Below are 24,731 nucleotides of genomic sequence, written 5' to 3'. Positions count from 1 at the left end.
TCCGGTACACAGTAAAGCAAAGATAGAAAACACCTTAGCACTGGGAGTTACACAGGGTAAAACCTTGAGAATGCTCAGGCAATTTCCTGTAGTAGGAGGTGCCTTTAAATACCTGCAGAAAACCAGCCATAGGCTGTAGAAAACAGAGGGCGTGTATGTGTTCTCATAGATTAAGAGAGACACACCCACGCCAGCTCAAACACCAGAGCAAGTCTCCAGCAGGGAGAAAACTCAGGAACACAGGTAGTGGGGTTACCTTAAAGATAGGACCCGGCGCCCGTGCCTGCAATTAGGAGCAGCGGCGCCGGCACGACCTGCAGTGCTAACACACCAGCTGTGTCCAAGTACTTGACTTGACTTTTTCCCCACCCAGTGCAGTAGCCAGGAGATCAGAGAAGTTGGAGGAGGATTTTTATTGACTGGTCGCAGGAAAGAGACTTTGAACAGAACAGAGCCGCCAGCAACAGAGCCCAGCCAGTCATATCAATATATATTTAAAGTCACTTATTGTTTAAGTTAATACATATCTGGCTTTGTTGACTTTGTTGGTAGTTAGTGTGCTGACTTAGTGGTGGTGATGCTGTGGAAGAGGTTGGTTATTGTTTTCAACAGTGGGGTTTTTATGTTTAATGGGATTTGCTGTGCAGGATGGGGTTTTTTGCTGGCTGGAGGGGTCATTGTGCAGGCTGGTTATTGTCATCACCACAAGGACAGGTTGTGTTGCTAGAGGAATGCCTGTGGAAACAGAGGATAACTATAGTGGAAAGGTAGCATTTAGCTGGGGTAGGAGTTCAGTTTAAAGAGAACAGAAAAAACTAATTGGAATGGAAGTGTAACATCAATGATAACTTTAGATTGCCAATCTTGATCAAGTTTGAGTTTAACTTGCATATTTCCCCTCTTTTTTCCCTTGTTCTTTGTTAAGTAATCAGTGTGCTATTAATTTTCAGTTTGGGCTGACAGCACAGTGGCATTGCTGCAATGAAATGCAAGCAGCACTATTAACTCTTGCTGTTACTAAAGAGTTCTATCTATCTATCTACCTATTATCTATCTATCTATCTATCTATCTATCTATCTATCTATCTATCCCCTATCCTTTTCTTCTCCACATAATTTCCACATTCCCCATTGGTAATATTTGAAAGATGATCACTGCTTGCAACTGGAAAAAAACATATGAAAATGACTCCTCTCTGTAGAAGTGGAATAGTCTTCCAATGTAACTACTTCTAGCAGACAAATCAATTGATTTAAAATTAGTTGAATGAGATTATAACAGCATATATATGACTACCTTTGTAATATATAGTATTATGTATTCATTAGGTAGATTAGATCAGGTTTTATAAAGTCTTTTTTTCGGTAACTAGTGGTTAACAGTTCTTTTTCAGATGCAAGTTTTATTTTAATTGTTTGCTATAAAAATAACTATATGTAAATTGTGAAAGCTTCTTAATCCTCACAAATTGCCAACCACTGTGGAACAGTGAGAAACAGCCAGCTAAAAGTTAACTCTTTATGACAAAGCCAACTCAAACATTAGACATTTCTTTTTAGAACTATTTAAAACTGCCTGTACAATGACAAAAATGTCTGACTTGTTATTTCAACTTTATTTCAACTTTTTTTCAAAACTTTAGGCTATTACACTTGAGGTATTTATACAGTAATATAATGAAACCTATACAATGCAAACTAAGGAGCTGGGCCAGATTTACGAAAGTGGGCTTTTGTTCACTACCATCAATGTATAAGGCTCAGTATCACATCTTATCACATCTCAGTATCACGCCTTTTTCTAGGCCAATCAATATGCAAATGCAGCCTACTGAAGAATGTCATCAAACTGGCATCCACCCATTAAAGTTTTTTATACAGTACAGAGACCTAATGATGACATCATCTGTTCTAAAATAGGGTAGTGAGTGCAATGAAACATGCTAACGCAGGGGGGAGTCAAAATAAAAACAGATTTAACATTAGCTTTAGGCTAGTTTCTCAAACAGGGCTCCTTTAGAGGGGTTCCTTGATCAATGAGCAATTTGTGACTGTCAGGTCAGTTGAGGTGACACCAATGATCTTTTTGTTTGTTATTCCCAATGGCCAGCAATGTAGCAGACATTCTTCCTACTGCCCACCACACTAATATACTGTGAGCTGTGGATGTAGTAAATATAGAAGAGGTTCCCTGAAAGCCCTGAAGGTTATTTCAAGCGTTCCCCAAGTTAAAAAGGTCAAGAAACACTGGGCTAGGTGCTAGGATGCCGGCGCTACGAAACAGAAGATTGTTTGTTAACATTTGTGCACACATAAAAGACATCTGGAGACACCAAAAAAGCAATTGTTATTGGAAGGCCTTGGTTCTTTTCAAATTTGCGCACACATAAAAGTTTGCATACACACTAGACAAAGAGAAATAAATGCTGCATGGTCAAAAAGAGGTTATGTTATATTATGAACATAGCATTACAACCACTTCATATCCCTTCTCAGCAATGGCCCATAGCCAGCCCTAAGGCTGGTCTGATATGCCTATGGGCAGGTTCTGCATGGAACAATTTGCTGCCTCTGAATTTGTGTTCTAGTTAAGAATGCAAAAAGTAGAAACGTATACTGGATCAGTAGCGTGAAAATAGATGGCAATAAAATGGTACAAATATTTAAAAACATAAGACGAGGAAATGAAGGCGCTTAATGTAACAGTTTGTATCTGATGACATATGTTGCTTACATTATCAGCTCTCAGTAAAATGTTAGTTCAAGGTACTATATGCACTGACAGCAGAGTGCCTCATTCGAATTTTATAGCATAGGAAGTTTGTTCTAATAGCATTGAGCCTGCAGTCCCAGGGGAGTTTAACTGAAATCTTTCACTTAAATAAACATCTTTTACTTAGTAGATGCATTCGTTCAAATGAATAATGAAACAGCTATTTCTGGAACACAGTGTCATTACCTAGGGCAGAGATCCAATATGGATAAAGTTCTTTTGTCAGAAGTGCATCATCTATTTCATATAAAAAATATTTCAGCACATCTGTCACGTCTTCCAGTTGATGTTTTCCGACTTTTAACTTAATGCTCCGTGCGTCCTTTTTAAATTCTTCTAACAGCTCCTTTACTTTCAGCGGGTTCCCGCTCTTCAGATACAGAGATTTGCTTCCCAAACCTTAATATAAGGAGACATTAAAATAAACATGTCCAACTGAATTATCATAATGTATGCTAAAAATATGTTTACTATGAAAAATCTAAGCTATACAGCACTCAAAAAATTCTGAACAATGTTTGACAAAAAGTAACAATTTAAAATCATAAATTTTTACTTCTTACCCAACACAGACAAATAACAACAACCATCTATAAAGAGCTTTTTGGAAATGTAAGTATACACAATAGTGTCTGGAAGTCATTAAAGTTTTCTTGTGATAACAGAAACGTTAAAGCTTCTGTTCCTGGCTTACTTTGAAAGGTTGTAGATTTTGGTTTTATGATAAGATCTTGGCTATATTATCTTTTAAAGCATATCTAAACTAAAAAAATGTAATTTACTGCAACTTAACCTTCCTAGGTATATTCATTTTTTTACCTCAATGTGTGATACTGCATCGCACTTCCTGTTCCAGGATGACTGCATTTCCTCACTTTTCTGTATCTATGTAAGAACAGGACTACAGAACAACCACGTCTCTTCTCAATAACATAGAAGGGACTTTTTAAAACAATATTTTGAGGATTTATTTATTGTTTTTAAAGAATACAAATACCGGAAGTCCCTGAGTTAAGGACATCTGACATTCTTTTTGCATATAAAAGCACAGCTTGCTCCATCAATTAATGAATGTCTAGGCTCCAAAAAAGATTTTTTTCTTTTGCTTTGTGATTAACTCACAGTGAGGATTTTATACAGTAACTGACAGCACACTGTGCATACACTGTGCATTAGAAAAAAATGTACCTATTCTGATCAGAGTAGTAATAATAACATTAAGTAGTAGAAACATTCTGAATCCTCATTATGCTTTCTCTTCTTTGTAACTATACAGGATGCCCGGCTTTGTATTTTAAATAAAGAAAAAGCTCAAGCCCAGGTGAAATGGGTAGAAAAAAACCTGTACACAGTTCTACATAGTGATACAAAGAACCATAATTTATATATACCAAGAGGAGAATTTAATGGTGTCATAACTATTTGATTTTTCTGTTGTATGTGACCCTATGTACCTAATAATTGCATTCTATTTCTGAAAAAAAGGGTGACCTGTTAGTCAACATCTTCTCTGCATCCAGCATTTCTCAACATAAACAGTTTTTAGAGAGAATATCGGTGGGAAGTTTTATAATTCACAGAAATAACAAGATATAATCACTGATAGGAGTGCAGCAAACAGCATAATAAGTTCCCAGCTCACAACATTTCTGGCAGAATTAACGGATGTATTTTGCGGTTATTAAACAAATAGGAGTAACAATAACAATACCAATAAATGCACTCTATAAAATTATTGATTTTTACAATATATTTGAACACTAGATCTTGCTTCCTCAATTTTGCCTTTAATGGTTTATGTAAATATAGAAAATAAATAAAAAGTTCAATTATTTTATTCTTTACTTATACTTCAAGACCTAATCCTGGAGAAAAAAAGGGCACTTTCACTTTTCAGACCTCACTGGCTTCTACAAGTATGTGACTTACTAGGTGGTAAAGCCATCAGAAGGGTAGTCCCTGACCCTTCATCTTTAAAAATGTGTCAGCGATGGCAACTACCATATTTTTATTCTTATACATGAACTCTACAACACCTTCCATTTTTTTGTCATTGCAGTTATCTTTTTAACATCTTTTAACATTTCCCATGAAGAATTCACTAAAAGAATACCAAAAAAACTGCCCATCCACTAACGATTTTCTGTGCTCTGTAAATCATTCTACCACCTAAATACCCCCTCCCTCTTCTCCATATTATCGGTAACCATACACTCCTAAATATATGAAAAGAGAAAATATAGACAGTGGGGCTTTTTTTGGCATAACATTAAGTACTTTTTTTACTTAAAATAACAAGCATCCAATAAACAGTGTAAAGAGTACATGAGGCAATAGTGTATACAATGGTACATATTTAAAAGCAATGGATGGAACTGCCTAACCTTCTGGGCATAATTCCCAGCTTCCTCTACACAATTCTATGGTGTTTTGACTAAGCATCCTGTGTTCTCATTGATTTTTCATATTGAAAACAACAAACATCACCAGTGATTTTTTTTTAATTACACTGGTCAACAAACATTTTCTTGCCAAGCAGATTGAAGAAATTTTAAGTTATGTTTGATGCACAGATTCTGAATATGGTATTGGTTTTGTTGGCTCTAGTTTTTGAAATAATGACCTCAATAATAACCTCATAGAAAAGTAATGAAACATGAAAATTAAGCAAAATTAAACTAGATATGCCTATGTATACAGAATTACATTTTTGAAATCACAAAGTCATTGAAAAACTCAGTTTGTATGATTTCCTTTTATGCTGATGATCAGGACAATTATGTTGAAGGCTCCAGCAGTAGTCTGCCATCATGTGTCTATCCCATCTGCTCTGATACCTTTCTTCCATCACCTTTATATCTCGATGGAACCTCTCCCCTTGTTCCTCACTGAAATCGACAAAGGTTGGATACAGGAATATCAGGGAGTGTACTGAACACTGGTATAGGAACATCAGCACCATGCGGCACAGGTCGTCTTGCTGATTCCAAATTAGGGTACTCCCACTTGTTTTTCATGTAACAATTGAAACATTTTACATTCACAGCACAAAAACAACAATCATTAAGATGATTTTGGGACTCTCGCCATAGCATTAGGTACACCAAAACTTTTCAGTTTTTCATTTTTCCACTGACGTAGACACTCTACACAAGTTTTGCATACCATATGGGGAGCCGAATACTTATCTTGGTCCCCAGTTTAATACCAAAATATGCAAGATATGCTCGTAAAAAAAAGATGTATGAATAAAAAGAAGGCAAATGATTGTTTCATGAAAATAATGTCACATTTAATATGTAAAATGCAAAACATTGGTGTATATAAAGATTGATAATAATATGCTATATTAACATTTGTTGTTGGTAAAATCGTCTATTCTGATTTATGTATCACAAGAACTAGAGCCAATTCAAAGAAACTGATGTCATTTCTGGATTCAGCAGACGCAAAATACACTAAATATATTGAGAAATCCTTGACAAGTAAAGAATTTTTTTTTTTTTGAGCTGTGTTATCAGTCTCTAAAAGTCCCCTGAGGAAGCCTATCAGCAAAATGCGTCTAGATCAGAGACAATCGTAATATGCATGATCACTAGAAGTGCTTGTAAATATGTACCATTGTATACACTATTACCTCATGTACTCTGTACGCTGTTTAATGAATGCTTGTTAATTTAAGTAAAATTGACTTAATTTTATGCTAAAAAAAAGACCCACTGTCTCTATTTTCTCTTTCCTCCATTTAATTTAACGGGGCTGCCATTTAAACATTGAAAACTGACTAAAGAGGAGTGTGGCCCTCTTTCCCCCTTTTTTTCCAAACATATAAAAAACACTGGGTTTATCATTTTATTTATTTATTTTTTTTGGAGCGTTGCCATTTTTTTGCCTTTCTGGTCTTACTTGTTTCAAAAATTTGATGGTTATCATGGTTGTCCCAATATATACAGTGAGTATGCTGCTGGAATGACGCTATTCTGCCACTGTGCCACATTCATCCACTGGAAGGGTTTACAGCAAATGCTACAGATATATTGTTCACAGAATAAGATTGCAGGTTTTCCAAAAAAAGTAAGGTAACCTTAAAGTTTTATATTTTTTTTTTCTTACTCTCCAATTCTCACATCTTAAAATATACATATTTCAATGAACTCACAAATAACTAATGTCATTCAAAAACAATCTGCTGAACATAAACTCTGTATTACCTACCATACTGCGTAACAAATGCCATGCAGCTGTTCACAATAATAGGAATGTTGTTTTTGCAGAGCTGCTGATCCTGTAGCGCACTACCATCTGTACCTGCTGCTTTTTCAATTGCATAATGCCAGACCATGAAATCCTGTACTGTATGTCCATGGATGTATAATGTCCTGCACATTTGAAAATTAAGTTAAGAAAATGCATTTAGAAGTCACACTTCCACATAAAAAAACGTATTCAATATGTATGAATATACATACAGACACAAAGATGCTACCCTGAAGGAGTTTTAAAAACCAGATTAAATGAATTGCCTTACACAGTAATAATCCTCCACCCCCATACAGACTCAAAGGGAAAGCACTTCAGTTGGGGAAAAGAACCTGAATTAAAATCTGTGAAGTTTAATCTGCATATATTTTGCCTCTCCTGGTTCCTCTTTAACTCCCTCAACAACATAATGACATTTTTTATATAACACCTTTCTTCTTTTGTTTTTTTTAACCTTGTTTTTGACCCAGTGACCTCACCACCAGGTCTCTGTGCTACTTGCTATCTGTTGTGCAGTTTATGTTGTGTGACTCCTTGTAAAGTCCTTTGTCCATGATGTAAGAAGTGTGCTTGCTCTTGGATGAAGTTTTGCAAAAATGCAAATGGGTGGATGCTATTCTGGAGAAGTGAGTGTTCCTAGGCAGGCTGTATTTCCTTGTATACTGCCTTAGGTATAGCCCACATGTGATGCTAAGCCTCCATGATTGAAATCCAATGAATAAAAAAGGTTGGACAGGACAGTCAGGTTGGGGAGAAAGGGTTTTGATGATGAGGGAAATTTTCTAGCCAACAAAGGAGGAGGGCTCTCTCTGGCTTGCTGAAGTTTCCGATGCACACTGGACACTGTAGTGAAATCAAAGTAATTCATTTCAGTACAGAAGGGAAGTCTGTACAAATAAACTAAAGGTAGGGTGGAGTTCAGCTTTAAACTATCCTTCAATGCTGCCCTTAACAGTTTATTAAGCTAAAAAAAGGTTGGGTGTCCAAATTTAAGACTCTTCATGATCAATCATTAGGTTTAGGTTACCAATTATATAATACTGTACTTTACTTAATATTAGGTAATACTTCTTGAATCCTTAATTAATTAATTGATTAATTATTATCAATTAATAATTATTTATAATTATTATAATTATTATTATTATAATTTATAATTATTATTTATAATTATTTGAATCCTTAATTAATTAATTGATTAATTATTAATTAATTAATTGAATTGAAAAATAATAGGTAGTCCTCGCATTAAAGACATCCGACATACTGACGACTGGTAGATACGAACAAGGCTTCCCTGCTTGCTTGTGTGCAGGACAGAGGCTTGATGGGGGGTGGCAGGGGGCCAATCTTTTGGTTGTAACTCTTTAATGACCAAGAAAAACTCTGCAGTTCTTCATTTTTGCATATCAAAGCCCATCATGCTCCAGAAGTTAATGAATGTCTAGGCCCCAAGTTATTTTTTTTTTTGCTTTGTTTGTGATTAACTCACAATGAGGATTTTATACAGTAACTGACATCACACTGCCTAATAATATGTTGAAACAAACATTTGTCCTAATTGCATTTATCAAAATAATGTACCTGTTCTAACTTACATACAAATTCAATTTAAGAACAAACAGTCCCTATCTTGTCTGTAATCTGGGGACTACCTGCAATGGTAATCTTCTATAAATATTAATTGTGCCTAAGCAGTACCCTGAAATTGTTGTCTTGGTATATTAGGGTGCTGGCCACTGTTATGCCTACAGCCTTATAGCTGTACATCAACAGTGTGAGTTGTAAGACACTGTCACCTCTAATTGCTGATTGTAAGAGATTTGGAAAACTGTAACATAAAGGATACTGTAACATAAAGTAAATTGTAAAGTTATGGTGCCACCACTGAGTTGCTTATGGATCTCCTAGCTGAAGGCTTTATAGTAAAGAAGTAAAACCTTGCCTTGACCATAATGCCCAGCTCCATAGAGTGCAGAATAAGGCATGGTAAGTCAGTAATAGGAAAAATCAGCTGCAGGAAGACCACAGGCAATACTGGTGACTGGTTCCTTGCCCTCTGTACATTTTCTTTCAGAATTCAGTTCCTCTTAAACCCATTTTCGCTTATTTTAATGCCATAGTTACAAAAGCCTCAGTTTTTATTTTTTATCTGTTTTTGTCCAGTGGTAAAAGCAGATAATGTTGCTTCCTAGTAGGAGCCCCATCAAACAAATGACGCTCCAGTGTAACATACCTTCATATTTAACCATCCAGTCAAAGCTCCATGCTGATTTATAAATCAACCAAAGCATTTTGTAATACATATTTTGCAGCAACAACATGAGGTCAAAGTGAAAATAGAAAATGTTTATGAATTTGATAAATACACTGTAAAATAATAACATAGTTAAAAGAAAAAAAACTATGAAAAACAGAATTATTTGTTCACAGATCCACAGTAACCTTGTAATAGAAAAGTCATTGCCTGTAAATGAATAAGCATTGCTGAAAAATCACAGTCAAAGAGCCCCTGACATGCCATAAATACAAGTCCCGCCACCCATTCTGTAGTAAATTAATCACTTGGAAACTTAGTGGTTACCAGCTGTCTTCCTGCCTCTGGTCTTGAGTTATTGTTATTACATGGTCTAAAAAAAATAATTGTAAAGCCTTGTGTATAAAACAACAGTTTCACATTTACCTTATTTAGCAGAACCTTTGATTAGTTTAAAAAGAAAGTTATTCAGCTATAAAATATTACTCATATGTGTTGTCTACCTAGGGTTTCAAGTTCCACTCAGTTGCTTCTTTAACACAAACTGCCATTGCCTAAAAGCATTACATTAATAAACTTTTTATTTGACATGCTTTAGCATTTTTTGTAGTTCATTCTTCTTGCATATAAAAGCACAATACATGTTAAAGTTCATTATATGCATTGCAAGTCCATTATTTTGAATGACACCCCAACACACTAAGGCAACTCAGCTCCAATGCCTTGGGTGCAATAAAGTTCTTGATTTACCTTTGTGTGGGTACAATAATACCTCACCAGGGTGATGCTGAATTACTCTATATGGGTAAAAGTTTGGAAAGTATTACTATTGGACTATCAGTGCTAATAGTTTTATATAATTTTTAATTTTTTTAAATTATTTTTTTTGGGGAGAGGATCTCTCTTTACCAACATGGTGCTAAAGACTAGAAGGGAACTCTGCAGCCTCCTGGGATACATACATCACATATCTCTGGAGGCTGTTGGCTGCTGCTTTTGCGCATGCCCAAGGCCAGGAATGCATATTAAGGGGCCTTCCTAGAAAAAAAGTGCCGATATCACACATGCATTTTTTTTTCTATTTTTTACATTTTCATGAAGACAGATCTCCCGATCTCACGCCTGCTCAAAGCAAGATCGGACAACATGAGCCGAACCTGGAAGAAGATGGCCTCGCCTGTTGTCCTGTTTGTTCCAGAAAGAAGAGAGAAGGCGGGACAGCACAGGACCTACTCGAATTTGCAGAGGAATCGAAGCCTTCTCAACACTAAAGGTAAGTGTTTTTTTTTTTTTATTAAAGTTCCATGTATAGTTAAAACATATTTTTTCTAGATATAGAAGGGAAGAAACAATGTTTCAAATATTCTTTTCCATTAGAGAGATTTCTTTTCACTTTTTTTATAGGAAATGCTACAGAAAATGTAAAAACTTTTTGAAAAATTGCTTTATAAATGTGTAGTGATTGTAATATTTTAGCATGGGCCATGAAGAAGAAAACTTTCTACCCTACCAGACATAGTGTTAACCAAAAAATAAAAATCACTTTTGCTGAAAAAAAAGTAGACTGTACTTTGATCGAAAAAGATGGAACATGGGAAAAAAGAGTGTATGGAAAACATGTAGAATATATATTATAGGATGCCTACCTTCCATTTTCAACCAGCAACAAAACATTCTTCTTCTCCCCATTTACAACAGAAGACATTTTTGCTAGGATAAAAGACATGTTTAAACACTTTTGTACAGCTTTACAATGTGTCCTATAAAGATATCTAGATTCCAGAAAATGTTTTACATCATAAACTTTCATTTAAAACATGTATCATAATGAAATTGTGTAAACAAATAATTTTTGGTTAGTATAGTTTACCAATTCCCACTTTTCTAGGGTTAGACAGGTGTTTTATTTACATTAGGACAGGATGCTCTGCAAAAAGTAATATTGGTGGTAAATCATAAATGGTTCTTCATTTATTACTTTTGGAAGAAACTGCATCTACTCATTGAATTCCTATTATCTCAGACAAGTGTGCCACTTCAACTGTGGGCATAGAGCCTCTAGGGAGCTCTGAGGCTGCTTATAGGCCATAAATGGCACATAAACCAGTTATGAGCAATACAAAGGCTTTGCTTAGGGAAAAAGCTTGCTAACTTCAAATAGAGCAGCTACCTGGGAACTACCCAGACCTATTGTATACAAATGAGATTTTATTTACTATATTACAGCTAATTTCTAGTACAGCTTGTGACTTGTTAGTACAGGATAGTATACATATTGGGCATTTTATAAAAAAAAAAAAAGTTTTATTTCATCTTTACAAACCCCCTAACTTTAATACAAAACTCCATTATAGTGTTTCATGTTTTATTTATAAAATGAAATGCAAAGAACATTCACAGATAGGAGGAAACATATTGTGATACTGAACAGATCACATAATACAGGGTTGTCCAAACGTTTTGCAAAGAGGGCCAGATTTGGTGAGGTGAAAATGTGTGGGGGCTGACCATTCAGCATGTACTTAGGGTTAGTGTGGGCATGGTCTGCGTGGGTCCTGCACAGCACACGCCCACCTATATGACGTGAGGGATTCACTGTGCACAATGTCAGTGTGGGCTCCGTGCAGAGCACTTCTTGAAATCAGAGTGGGCGTGGTCCGTGCGGTTCCCGCACAGCTTACGCCCCCTGTAATGATGTAGGGGATGCCCTGGGCACACATGGGGACTCCAGTCCTGCGGATTATGCCCGCCAAGTAGTGGGCCGATAATTGCAAGGCGGTTGATCAGCTCTAATGAAATTTAAAAAATGCTTTTTGTACACGTGTGTTTTATACTGTGGTCAACAGTGCTGGCGGGCTGCATGTTATTGATTTTATGACAGAGGCTGCGGGCCAGTGGAAATCTGAACACAGGCCACAAATGGCCCCCAGGCCAGACTTTGGACATGCCTGACATAATAGGTTAATGAATGTCTAGGCTCCATAAAGTTTTTTTTTTTTGCTTTGTGATTAACTCACAGTGAGGATTTTATACAGTAACTGACACCACACTGCCTAATATTATGTTGAGACAAAAATCTGTCCTAATTGCATTTAATAAAATAATTTACCTGTTCTCACTTACATACAAATTTAACCTACAGTCCCTATCTCGTATGTAATCCGGGGACTACCTGTAGTACACGTAAATACCAGCAGTAATATTACCAAAATTCAACTAAACAAACAGGTGCATTATCATGAAATTAGCAGGTTTAAACTCAGTCGTCTCATTCCCGACATGTTTCACCATATGGCTTCCTCCTCAGTGTGCATTGCCAAAAATTGGAACCAACCATCCAACCATTTTCATAAGCAAGCATTTCACATTTATTCTCTTCAACAACTTTCAACCTTCACCTCTTGGTGTCTTTCTGATTGCCTTCACCAACTTTTCTTAGTATCTCTTCAATTACATATGGTGTAATTTGATATAGAATAGTTCTAATATCCTTCTACAACATATACAATCTGACTATTCTCATTCTTTGAGCACTTACCACATAAGCACTTACTACTCTGTCTATTGTACTAGAAAATTTTATATGCGTATGTATGTGTAGTAGAATTGTTATTTAATTATATATATTGATCTATTTACATTGTTATGCTCTTATATCAGGTTACTGAACATAATGTGATTCATTATTTTTTTATGTTATAAGCTAGTGTAAGTCTCCTCTTCCCCTGAGGAAGTAGAAAATGAGACAACTGTGATTAAACCTGCAATTTCATGTTAATGCACCTGCTTGTTTAGTTTTAGTTGAATGTTGTTAATATTACTGATGATATTTACGTGTACTACTCATATGAACAAATTTTGGGGTTGTCAAAAGAACAAAAACACCCTGTATACTAATGTGGAGTAGAAAATCTGATCTACACCATGTTTTACATGGTTACATTTTTTATTCTTTTAAAAGAACATTTTATTGTTGTTACATGCAAACTGTGTTAAGAATAATACAGCATGCTAAAGTGTTTAGCCTCAGAGCAAATGAGTTACATTTGCATTTTATTCAACACTTTGAGGAGAGTCTATAAAAGAGCCTCCAGGCAGCTTTTGAAGCCCCTGTCACAGCTTTGTCAATATGAAAATTATCACAATGTTTCTAAAAAACTAGGGCTAAAGTGTAGGTGTCGGAAAGTGCTGCAGGAACACTCCCAGAAGTGCTGATTTTGTTGTAGAACTATAATGCAGATATATTTGTGTTCAGAGGTACACAATATTATTTAGCCAAACACATCAAAATACCTTATAACACTTTGACTATTGTAATGAGAGTTATGGGAGTTTATACACTAATGAAATATAACTCAACACCTTGACTACTAAAAGAGAGTTTTGGAAGTTTAAAAACTGTTGAATTATTCACATTGTGATTTTAAAATACTAAAACAGAAGTCCCCTATAAGAAAACTCTCAACATTAAAGATTAAGTGTTATACCTGCTGCGGAATGAAAGTAGTAATTGTTATAAACAGCGGTATGTAAGAATATCAGGATTATCTTGTATTGACAGATAACTAGACATACTATTTGATCTGATTGTTAACTTCTGGAATTTTTTTGTGTCACCTGTAAATGTGAGAGATTACCTTTATGTTTTCTATACCTCGGGGTAAGTTATAGACTATTACTTTAACTAATTGGGGTACTTTTCTGTTTTTTTTCTGTCTTGACACAACAGTCACCCAAAAACCATGTTTTTATTGACAATTTACCCTTATTTATATTCATGTTATGCTGACAATTTGGATTTGTTTATTTTATTTTACTTTTACTCCCAATGACAATGGTCCCTGGGACAAAAAGTGAAAGCAAATCTTCCAGGTGGGGGCGCAAAATCTAACATCCTAGCAACCTAGATAAAAAACCTTACTTTGTACCAAATCTGAAAAACATGGATCCATTTAACCAATATCCTTCAAACCAGTTCAAAATATTTTATTGATAAGCAGAGACGCAAGACAAGAAGAGTAAACAGCAGATTTGTCCATTTTGGATGAAAGCTGCAATTTTTTAAAGCACTTCCTGGAACTATGGTTAAAGAATATTCCAGTGGGTTTGGAGATGTACAGTATTGCTTTTTTATCTTATCAAATTGTGGACCTGAACTTAAAACTTTCAGAGAATACACTTTCATCAGTGAAGCTGAGTGATCCAGAAAACCTGGAATGGATCTGGTCGGGGATTTAAAACATTTGCTAGCAAACAGCAAATGATTTTAGGAAATTGTTTTGAAATCCTTGACCAGATTCATTCCAGGTTTGCTAGATCACCCAGCTTCACTGACGAAAGTGTATCTTCTCCAGCCTTGAGGAGCTTTATTAAATCATGCCCTGTATGTCTCTTGTTAACCCTGCAAGCTTTTGTATATTTTTGTTAATATCTGATTTATATGAAGTTTTTACAACCTTTAAAATTAAAATAACTACTCCAGATCTGTGTCTGGCTCCATTTACATTAGGAGTCCAAGGCTAAGACCAAGGCAGGAGTTGAGCAAGAGTTAAAAGAATGGCTTGAACAACTTCAGTGCTTCTGTTGTGAACAATTTCTGCTTGGTATATGTATTTTAATGTCTGTCCATAACCTGCCTACAGGTTCACTTTAGAATTGATTTGCAAGTGTTAATGTCTTTCTGATACAGGAGAGGAGATAGAAGTTGCAGCAGCTTTTGAGGTTCTATCTGACTGTAAGGTCTTTGTAGAGGTTTTTGGGTTAATTCAGTTTAATGTTAATGACTGATTGCCTGAAATGTTATATATTTTGTTTTTTAAACCAGAAGTCCACCCAAACTTTTGAATGGAGTCATCAATGGTGGGAACTTCTGGCATGTTTTTATTTGATTTTCCCCAATATGGAGATTTCCACCCACTTCTACCCTGGTGACTTATGCCACTTTGGAGAGGAAGTAAGGGGAAAGGACAGAGTCATAAACAAAAGTATCTCAAAGTAAAGGAGTAATGTATGTTTTTTTTGTTTGTGACCTCCCTTAACCTAACTTCCAATACTTAACCTATTGATACTTCTTGTCCCAAGAAAAATAGAAAAAAAATATATACATAAACTGAAGAAACTGAAAAAAGTACAGATTTTCTAACTTGTCTTTATCCTGAAAAAAAGTTTAGGACTTCTACTCTGGATAAGTATAATAAATACAAGTATGAATAATTAAATATTATATGATTATATAACGTAATATTTTGGCTTACTAAGTTCCTGTAGTTTCTTTAATTGGATGGTTTCTTTCTGAGAAATGTCATGCCTGTGACTATAATGCAGAGAGTTTTTTTCCAGGACAAACCATCCTTCTTTCCATTCCATGAATGTATATGAATCTTTGTAAAATAAAAATCCAATAACATCAAACTCTAATTCTACTAAGGATTCATTCACAGCAGGCACAAAATTCTGCAAAACAAAAAAAAGCCCAAAATGGATAAGGATCATTCTGATATGCTGAACAGTTACATGACAAAGTTTAAAATGGAAACTCATTGGTGGGTAGTCAGCTTCTGCATGTGACTTTAGTCAATTAGAACAACCTCCTGGTGACTTTAGTTTAGTGAATTTAGGTCTGCTTTAACAAATCTTATGAATTACATCTATATTACTTAAAGCTATCCTCCTATACAACTAATGATGAGCAAAATAGGTTTCCTTTTCCTAAAAGGAAATGACTAGAGAGACTACATGGCTACAGAAAACTACTAATTTAATTGTTTTATAGAATCTTCCTAAAAACAAAGTTACTTCTTCTAAAACAGGAGAACAATTCAAAATCATAACCATTAAAGAATACACAGATATCAATCATTACAGAATATACCAGGAACAAATAAGGTAGAATGGATTTGTCTAAATCATTCTTTTATTTCGAGACATTTTATGATAATTTATGAATTTATTTGATAAATTAAAAACTCAATCATTATTTTTTTCTACATATCTTAAATTATGTTGCATTTACAATTTTAAAGTTCCCTAGATAATTTCCCTTTAGCAGAGTAACGTTAAAAAATATTTACAAGTTAAGAAAAATGAAATTAAAGCTGGCTCCATTGAGAGCTTACAGTTAGCGCCAATTTATTTTATGCTAATGCCTGAGGCTTAGCTTTATCAGATAATTATCAGCATTACCTTAGATAGTGCCTTGGACCATTCTTGCTGAGACTCTGCATTTTCAGCTCCAAAAAGAAACATACGTTCTGACAATAAGTATATCTCAAAGGTAAAGATGGCCCTAGAGCAAAGAGAAAAAAAAACAGTTTTATTTAGATTGTATAATCTAACATAGCCAGAGGCTTAATTCCCTTCAATAGTATTTGCCTTTTTATGCACTACTAGAATACTTACACATTTCTGTTAGGAGGAAAAATAGGTAATAATGTTTGATAAACTGAAACTTTGAAAAATAACTGTATTTAGTGAAATGTCTAGTACTTACATTCTGCGTATGACTTCTCAAATATTTCTTTCCCTAGTTTTTGCAAAGAACTCACAAATAATTAAATTAAACTCTCAAATAACCCGAGAGATTCATTTTTTTCTTTCTATTTTAATCAGTGCCTGTTTATTTAGAAATGTGTTTCATACAAGTATTTCACAGATTCACAGCTCATTTCCTGAAGCTATTTAAAGAGAATGTGGTGATGGGCATGAAATGTGCATCAAGGCTGGCAAATTTATTTATGGCTAAAGGGGAACCTAATTTCTTCTATATTAATGCATATATTTATTTCATGGCAGCCGTACATAGATCTGATTTTAAACTGGAAAGGCGAACGTATTACAATTGTGGATTTTGTAAATGATATTATTAATGATAATAATTTTACTGACATATCATTTATGTATCTTTAAAAAAAAATACCAATAAAAGTGCTTTGTTAGGTTGGTTTATTAAATGCAAAAAAGTGTTTGTCAGATTTTATACAAAGATTTATATTTTTGGATAACTAGAGTAATAGAGAATTTTTATTAGGGAAACTGAAGCTGTTTGAACTTCCATTGGTAATCATGTGCAAAAAAAGTCAGTTTTTTATTCTTTTGTAAATGATCGAGTATATAATTTAATAGATATTTTCCAAAAATGCTGCTTTATTCTTCGTGGGTCCTATTTATAAAACAGGGAGTCTGACATTTCCTTAAACATTCCCTAGTGGGAGTCAATTACTGCCATTGAAACACATAGAGATGGAAGATTCACAACAGGGTTTGAGGGAATGTCAGAATTCTGTTTTATAAATAGAGCCCTAGCAGTAAAATGAGTGTTGGGTGTATTTATTAAAATTTAAAAGAATATGAAAGATACATAACATTTACAAAAAAATGTATCCCGTGTGCAAAATATTATTGGACAGTCTAAAAGATTTAACAATAGGTCCTAGGACACACAAGCAAATCTAATGTGAAATCAACACAAACATTTATTTAGGACTCTGGTCTTCCCATTCTTTTCCCATAGATAGAAAGCAATTCAAATTTCAATCTTAATGTTGATGTACGTGATTATTAACCATCATGTCCAATCTATCCACAACCAATTGGAACCCCAAACAACTGGTATCTAATGATTGCTTGGCTGTAAACTCTATTCAAATTCACCTGATTGCTTTATCAGATCAGAAAAAAAATATCTCTAACATTTTTGTACTTTTGATTTAAAAAAAGGGAAAAACAAAACAAAAAAAAAACGGATAGACTTTTTAATGTTTTATGTTCAATAAAGCACCTTGCAGTAAATCGGTAGCAGGTTGACATATGCCATACTAATAATTATGTTTAAAGTAAAAAAAAAAACAGTAATGTTTTAAGAGGCCTCTCAGACAAATTACAAGAGCTAAATACTCAACCCCTGCTGTGTTCCATTGATCATGCTAAAAGCAATCCATTTTAGTTAAAACTAATTATTGTTCAGTTGAAAACAGAAGTATTTTATTGTGTCCATTAACAGAAAATTATTCTGATTGCTGCCCTTTCAAGCTCTGATTTAGAATAGATGCAGCATATTTTCCACGGAACTGTAAATTGATGGAAATGGTTGTACCAGGTGTATAAATAATAGACTTGGAGAGCTTTTTAAATCCCTGCATTTTATTTTATCCATTTCTTTTACAAAATATTTCTTTCTGAAAAGCTTACAGATGTTAGATAGCATCTGTTGCAGCTATTATAAGTAATGGACTTTTATCTTTATTATGATAAGACTATTATCTTATCAAGATATGCACAACTTGCCCTTAAATCGTCACAAGGGAATTATATAGGTATGTATAATTGAAAAAGAATACAAAAAATATGCATTTTAAATAAATCTTAAGGTATTATCTAAGACAAGTGAATTTCACCGAAACAGGAATCACTCAAAATGTAATTAAGAGTTTCTTTTCCAGGTATCCAAGAATATGTTGTAATGGAAACATCTTGGACTCACACTAGGTCCCATCTAGGTCCTGCCTAGATAACAGTGATATAGAATGATAAAAATTGAGTATTCAATAAAAAGCTGGCCAAATATAATATGACATAAAGGAATAGTGAAGCACACTTGTCAAGTGTACTCTGTAACTGCAGTGTATTTTTTCATTTATTGGTGCTTAAAACTTCTAACTATGGTTATGTTCAGGATAAAATCTTTGCAAGCATTTTATTAACATTTTAACCACTGAAAATAACTTAAGAAATGATTAACATTAGATTAAATAGGTCCATTGATTATTCTTTGGCAGGAAACAAGTTACATAAACTTTATCATCATTATTTACATCTGTTCAGTCAATCGCTGCAGATGGGTGTTCCCAGCTGCCCTGGCTGAACGCAATGGGCCCAATGCTTTTAAGCTCTCCAAGGCTGGAGAGGATACACTTTCATCAGAGAACCTAGGTGATCCAGCAAACCTGGAATGGATTTCTTTAAAATCATTTGTTATTTGTTGGCAAATGTTTTCAATCTTAAACCTGATCGATTTCAGATTTGTTGGATCACCCATGTTCAATGATGAAAGTGTATCCTCTCCATCCTGGGATAATTATCAATTATCCATTAATAAATCAGGCTCAATGACTGGAGCTCAGTCCACATGGACAGAACCTGTCCTTTGGACAGAACATGTCATTGTTTATATGCAACCAGCCATTCCAACTAGGAGCAGCCTTCAATTAGCTAAATGCAATGGCATGACCTCCACCCACCTGTCTGGAGATCCTGTCAATTTACTCCCCACCCACAGCCCTCATATCACAGAGGCTAAATTGTGGGAATGCCACATCTCCTCCAACAATGGCCCTTGCATTAGCAAGTGGGTGTCTTTTAATGTCATAAAGGAAAGGGGGCTATGTGCTTTTACCCCCCTCCTTCTTTGGAAATCCATATTCCAGAAAACTTTTCATAGATAAGAATTGGATAGGTTGGATAGGATAATAGGATAATTGGATAATTGGATAGGTCTCAAGCCTTTTGAAGGGTCTGGTTTCAATTTAAGGAGGGACCCCCATACAGTTTTAATTTACTTTAATATAAAATGCCTGAAAAGGCCTCTTTCTATATTTGACATGTATATTTTGTATCCAGTCACTGTCTGTCCATATCCACGGTAATAAATTTAAAACTAAATAAATAATAAATAACAGTGGACTAACAGTGGCCTTTTTGTGGCTTTTTCAGGTAATAGAAATATCCCTTACAATATCAAAACAAATGATTTATTCTGAGGATCTGGTAAATTTCAGGGAGAAGTTTACCAGAGCGACTTTTAGTATTTAGGAGGCATAGGGGCTGTCAGGCCAGGCAAGCTACTGATTTCTGATTACTATATCTACTTGGTCTAAGGCTGGGCACACACGTACAATGGTTCTCATACGATAATCGGCCAAGGGCCGTACATTGCTCGTCGTCCATGGTCCGAAGGACCATCCTGGCGGATCCACGGACGATGGATGACGACAGATCATATTGGAAGGAAAGGGGGGGAGCACACTGGGGTGCTGCTCCGTTGTTCTCCCTCTCCATTCTCCATAGAGCAGAACGGTGCTGTATGTACAGCATTTGTTCATGCATCGCGCAGTCGTCTTTCATGATCCTTTCCAATGACAATTATTGCACGTGTGTACATAACCTAACTCTGGTATCTATTGGACTGCACAGACATATTGAGGCACACTGTGCCTCTGCTGCTGGAAATTGTAAGCATGTAGCAATGGAGGTTTTTATTAAAATGTTTATATATAGCTGAATATATGTCTTGATATATTTTTCCAATCGGGCAAGTGTTTTCAAAACCCCACCAATGGTATTTTCCAGGACCAGTATAAATGCTAGCAATATTAACAACCAAAAAACTGTGATAATAACTGTGAAAGACTAATAAGACTGGGTGGGAGATGGTCAGCTGAAAGTTAAAATCCAGCAGTTAGGAAAACACACATTGATGCATACCTGTAATTAATTTTTTTTTTTAAATGCAAATAAAAGTAAATACCATACTTTAACTTAGCATCATCCTTCCAGAAGAATGGGAAGAAAAAAGGTCAAGAAAGCTGCACTTCAAGGAGCACACTGAGGAGGCAAAAAGATTTTAGAAAGTTTATTAACTGAGAGATGAGTGTATGATGTTGCTAATTTCTCCCACCATCCAGTCACATCCAGGTGGGTATTATTATTATTATTAATAATATTATTAATAATAATATTGAACAGGATTTTTATATTTGTAAGTTGTACATTAATTATGGGTTGCAAATGACAGACAAATACAGACTGTGACACAGGAGGAGAAGAGGACCCTGCCCCAAAGAGCTTACAATCTAAGATTTGGGGGGAGTCTCACACAATAGGAGGGGAGATGTGGAGTGATGGGAAGTAGTGGGGGTTTTAAGAGACAGGTATGGTTGTGTAGACTTGTAAGTTCAAATGAAACTGTAACAGAACAGGTCCTTTGCTAGACAAGGCTGTGGTGTAGGAAAGAACTATGTAAATCTCATGACTGTCTGGACAAAAATACATTGACGTGGTAGCAGTTATCATATATGATTTTCACCTGCATATGAAATGTTTCCCTTGACGTAACTCTTTAAATTCACTAACTTACCACAGCCGCCTGACCTAAAACACTTAACCTTTACCACAGTAATAACTTAAGGAACAATATAACACCTATATTCTGCTGAAACACCGCCATCAGTCACAGCTCCCTCTTATAAGAGCCTAAAAAGCCCTTAAGATTGCAGACAAAGGATTTGAAAACATGCACAAAAATACAAAAATCCTTTTCAAACAGGAGGCAGTTTGATTCTTTGCTAATCACACATTATATTCTGTACAAAATCTACAACTGCAGACTTTTAAAGATTGGCAATGAGGAAAAAACATTTTTTACCTATAGATTTTCTAAACATGAAAAGATGAAAAAAGTTGTTTGATGAGCTGAAGATTTAACATGATGTAACCTTTAAATTTATTATCATGTTCAGAATATGTGAATATTATTTTTTGCTTCCACTAAAATTCTAAATCCTAAACTCTAAGTAAATAATGAGCGACAATCAGATATTGCTGCTTCAGTACTGCAGTTACACCTTGATACAAGATAATCCAGTTACCAATAACTTTTTCCTTGCTTTAAATGAAGATAGTTTTAAGATGTTGAAAGATGCATCTGATATAGTATAATCCAGTGAATCTATTTACTGCAATGTCTTAAAATTACACTTTTATTAATATTCCATTTTATTGTAATGTAATAAAAATGTTATTGCCATTATTAATGTCACAATTTATTGATACAATATAAAACTCCTATTAAAAAATACAATAAAATTGGGTAATTGGGTATGTAACTGAATTAAAAAAAGGGTTGAAACAAGCAAATTAATAAAGCTTAAACTTGTTTATGGTATAAAAGGAAGCATTAGTCGCAACAGCATAACACATTAATGCTATTAGGGAATTTGTTAGTGTCATTGCACGTACCAACATTCACTTTATCTGTTACACTGGGTTTCAAAGCATGCTTTCACTCCATACAAATGAAACGGTTTGTCAGTGCTAAAGCAGGATGATGTGATAATGACTTGGAGATGGTGTTAGAGAACTATGTTAATGACTTTATAAACTAAGCAGTTTGTTTGCATGCATTACCCGCCATTTTAACATATTATATCATCATGCATTCCCATGCAGATAATCTTGGTATATTTGCGGCATTTTTCCCTGGAGATTCTGCCTGAATAAAATTTTCATAAACATCTCTATTGTCTGCTTGTAAAAATTGTAAACTTGTATAGATCTAACAGAAAGCCATTTACTGAAAATCAAGTTTTACAATCTGAAGGCACTTAAGTTATAATGTGCATGTTAACTGAAGCCTGTGGAATTGCTGCCGGGACCGTGGTGTAGTAAAGAAAGTCATATACATTTGATAATATATGTTTGAAATTATTTTAAATTAAAACTTTAATGGCTGTATGTCCTGTGTCCCCCGATTCCCTCTCGTTTCACGTATTTCTTTGTTTTACACATTGTTTTATGAATATTGTATACTGATTTTGTAATTGTATACTGATTGAACTGTGTACTGATGTTTGTATTTTATTTAAAAACATGCCAATAAAAGTAAATTTACCCCCTAAAGTGAAGCTATAGACAAAGGTTTAAAGAATAGCATTATAAACTAGAATACATTAAAAACCAAGAAAGGAGCAAATATGGCCTCCCAGTCAGTGGATGTGATGTTTGTAACCCTCTGGTATACCCCAGGAGCAAAGGAAAACACTGCATCACTAGTGATGGGCAAAATAAAGAAATGTTTTTTGGTGAAATTTCCCCTGCCCTCTTCATTGCAAAGCTGTGAACATATTATTATCATCAGAATTGCTGGGTGGTGGAGGGGGAAATGTTTATTGTGCAATCATATAAATCCATGGCTAGGCAAAAATTAGCATTGAAAATGTTCTCACAGTCACAAAAAATAATTTTATATAGACAGGTGAATAAAAATGTAACATGATGATAGAATGTGCTGTAGTCAAAAGAAGCAATATTAAATTCAACTTTTTGCATTTAATTTGTTCTGGTTGTTTGAGATGGTTATTAAAAAAAAAAAAACCATATTAGGACTTGTTAAACATCAAACACATTGGGCCTGATATTTTAAACACTGAAGAAGATAGAATATGATAGGTGAACCTGGGTGATCCAGCAAGCCATAATAGATCTGGCCCAGGACTAAAAACATTTGCTAAATATAAATTTATTTTTTAGAAATCCATTCCAGTTTGCTGGGTCACTCAGGTTCTCACTTGATTAGTCTATCTTCTCCAGTCTTTGAGGGCTTTAATAAAGCATTACCATTGTAACATATGTATCCTAATTTATCAATAAAAGTTTTTTTTAATTATAAACATCAACATACAACATAGTACAAGTTTTATTAGAACAAGTATAAGTTTTATTATATTGAGTGTTGATTGTAATAAAAAATGCCTTTTAACTTCCCTAGAGGTAACCCCGAGTGTGACTTGGGGTAGAAAAAATTGCTAAAAGTGGTAACCCCCAGTCACACTCGGGGTATGTAAACCTATGGGAAGGTTAGTAAATAGAGCCTTACCTGATTCACCAGCGTCCCACGTCGTCCAGCGCTGCGATCTCCATCTTCTTTCTTCTTCCTTCTTCCTGCTTCTGCACACGATGAATCACCAGGGAGTTTCCGGTGACGTCGGTGCGTGTGTACGGGGCGGGGTGGGAAATTCAAAATCTATTTGTGTTGCATTCAATACAAAATAACTGTTTTTACATGATTTTGTGCTTCAAACTTTATTATACTCATACTAATATATTATACTGTAAAATAAATTTTCATGAAAAACAATGTACCGCTTTTAGACATATAAAACCAAAAGAAATGAACTGCTAGGGAGGTTAATGATATTTGGATATTTGTCAACAATTTTTGGGCTGTGGCATCTATTACATTATATGTAAAGGTTTTATCCTATTTTATTCTTTAATCAATGTATAATATACCCAGATAACAATGTGAAGACCGGACAGGGGAAAGGGGGGAGAAATCACTCCTTATTCTGATGTATGTTGATGTTTTGTGTTATACACATGTCACAATGTATAGATGTCATTGTAAGTGTTTACTCCAGAACCACAACCAAAGTTTGGTCCAAAATCAGGATGTTATCTGTGACAAGTTTAATTATCTACAGCAGTTCTGGAACATTATTTGTTTTTCAAAGGTGCATTCCAAAAGCAAAAGTAGACACAGGTAACTAGATACTGATCATACAAAAATATACCATAACATACTGCATTGTTCTGGTAGAGATATTTCTCTATTACTACAATTCATTTAGTTCGTTTTTATGGTATGAGTAAATACAGTGAATGTAGTAA

General features: G+C 34.7%; 1 protein-coding gene across 1 annotated transcript in view; it reads right to left on the bottom strand.

Moving 5' to 3' along the window:
- The window catches only part of ARAP2 (ArfGAP with RhoGAP domain, ankyrin repeat and PH domain 2), a 148,742-nt gene that overhangs the window by 48,553 nt on the left and 75,458 nt on the right, over positions 1–24,731 (bottom strand). Inside the window, exons 14-18 of the mRNA XM_072406872.1 lie at positions 16,473–16,575; positions 15,545–15,743; positions 10,937–11,000; positions 6,989–7,152; positions 2,960–3,172 (exon numbers count right to left, since the gene is read on the bottom strand). Coding sequence (XP_072262973.1) covers positions 2,960–3,172; positions 6,989–7,152; positions 10,937–11,000; positions 15,545–15,743; positions 16,473–16,575 — 743 coding nt within the window. The remainder of the gene's footprint in view (positions 1–2,959; positions 3,173–6,988; positions 7,153–10,936; positions 11,001–15,544; positions 15,744–16,472; positions 16,576–24,731) is intronic.

This window comes from Pyxicephalus adspersus, chromosome 3, assembly GCF_032062135.1.
Source record: "Pyxicephalus adspersus chromosome 3, UCB_Pads_2.0, whole genome shotgun sequence".
NCBI lineage: Eukaryota > Metazoa > Chordata > Amphibia > Anura > Pyxicephalidae > Pyxicephalus > Pyxicephalus adspersus.
Note: the sequence above shows the minus strand (reverse complement) of the source record. Positions and strands in the feature narration are given on the sequence as shown.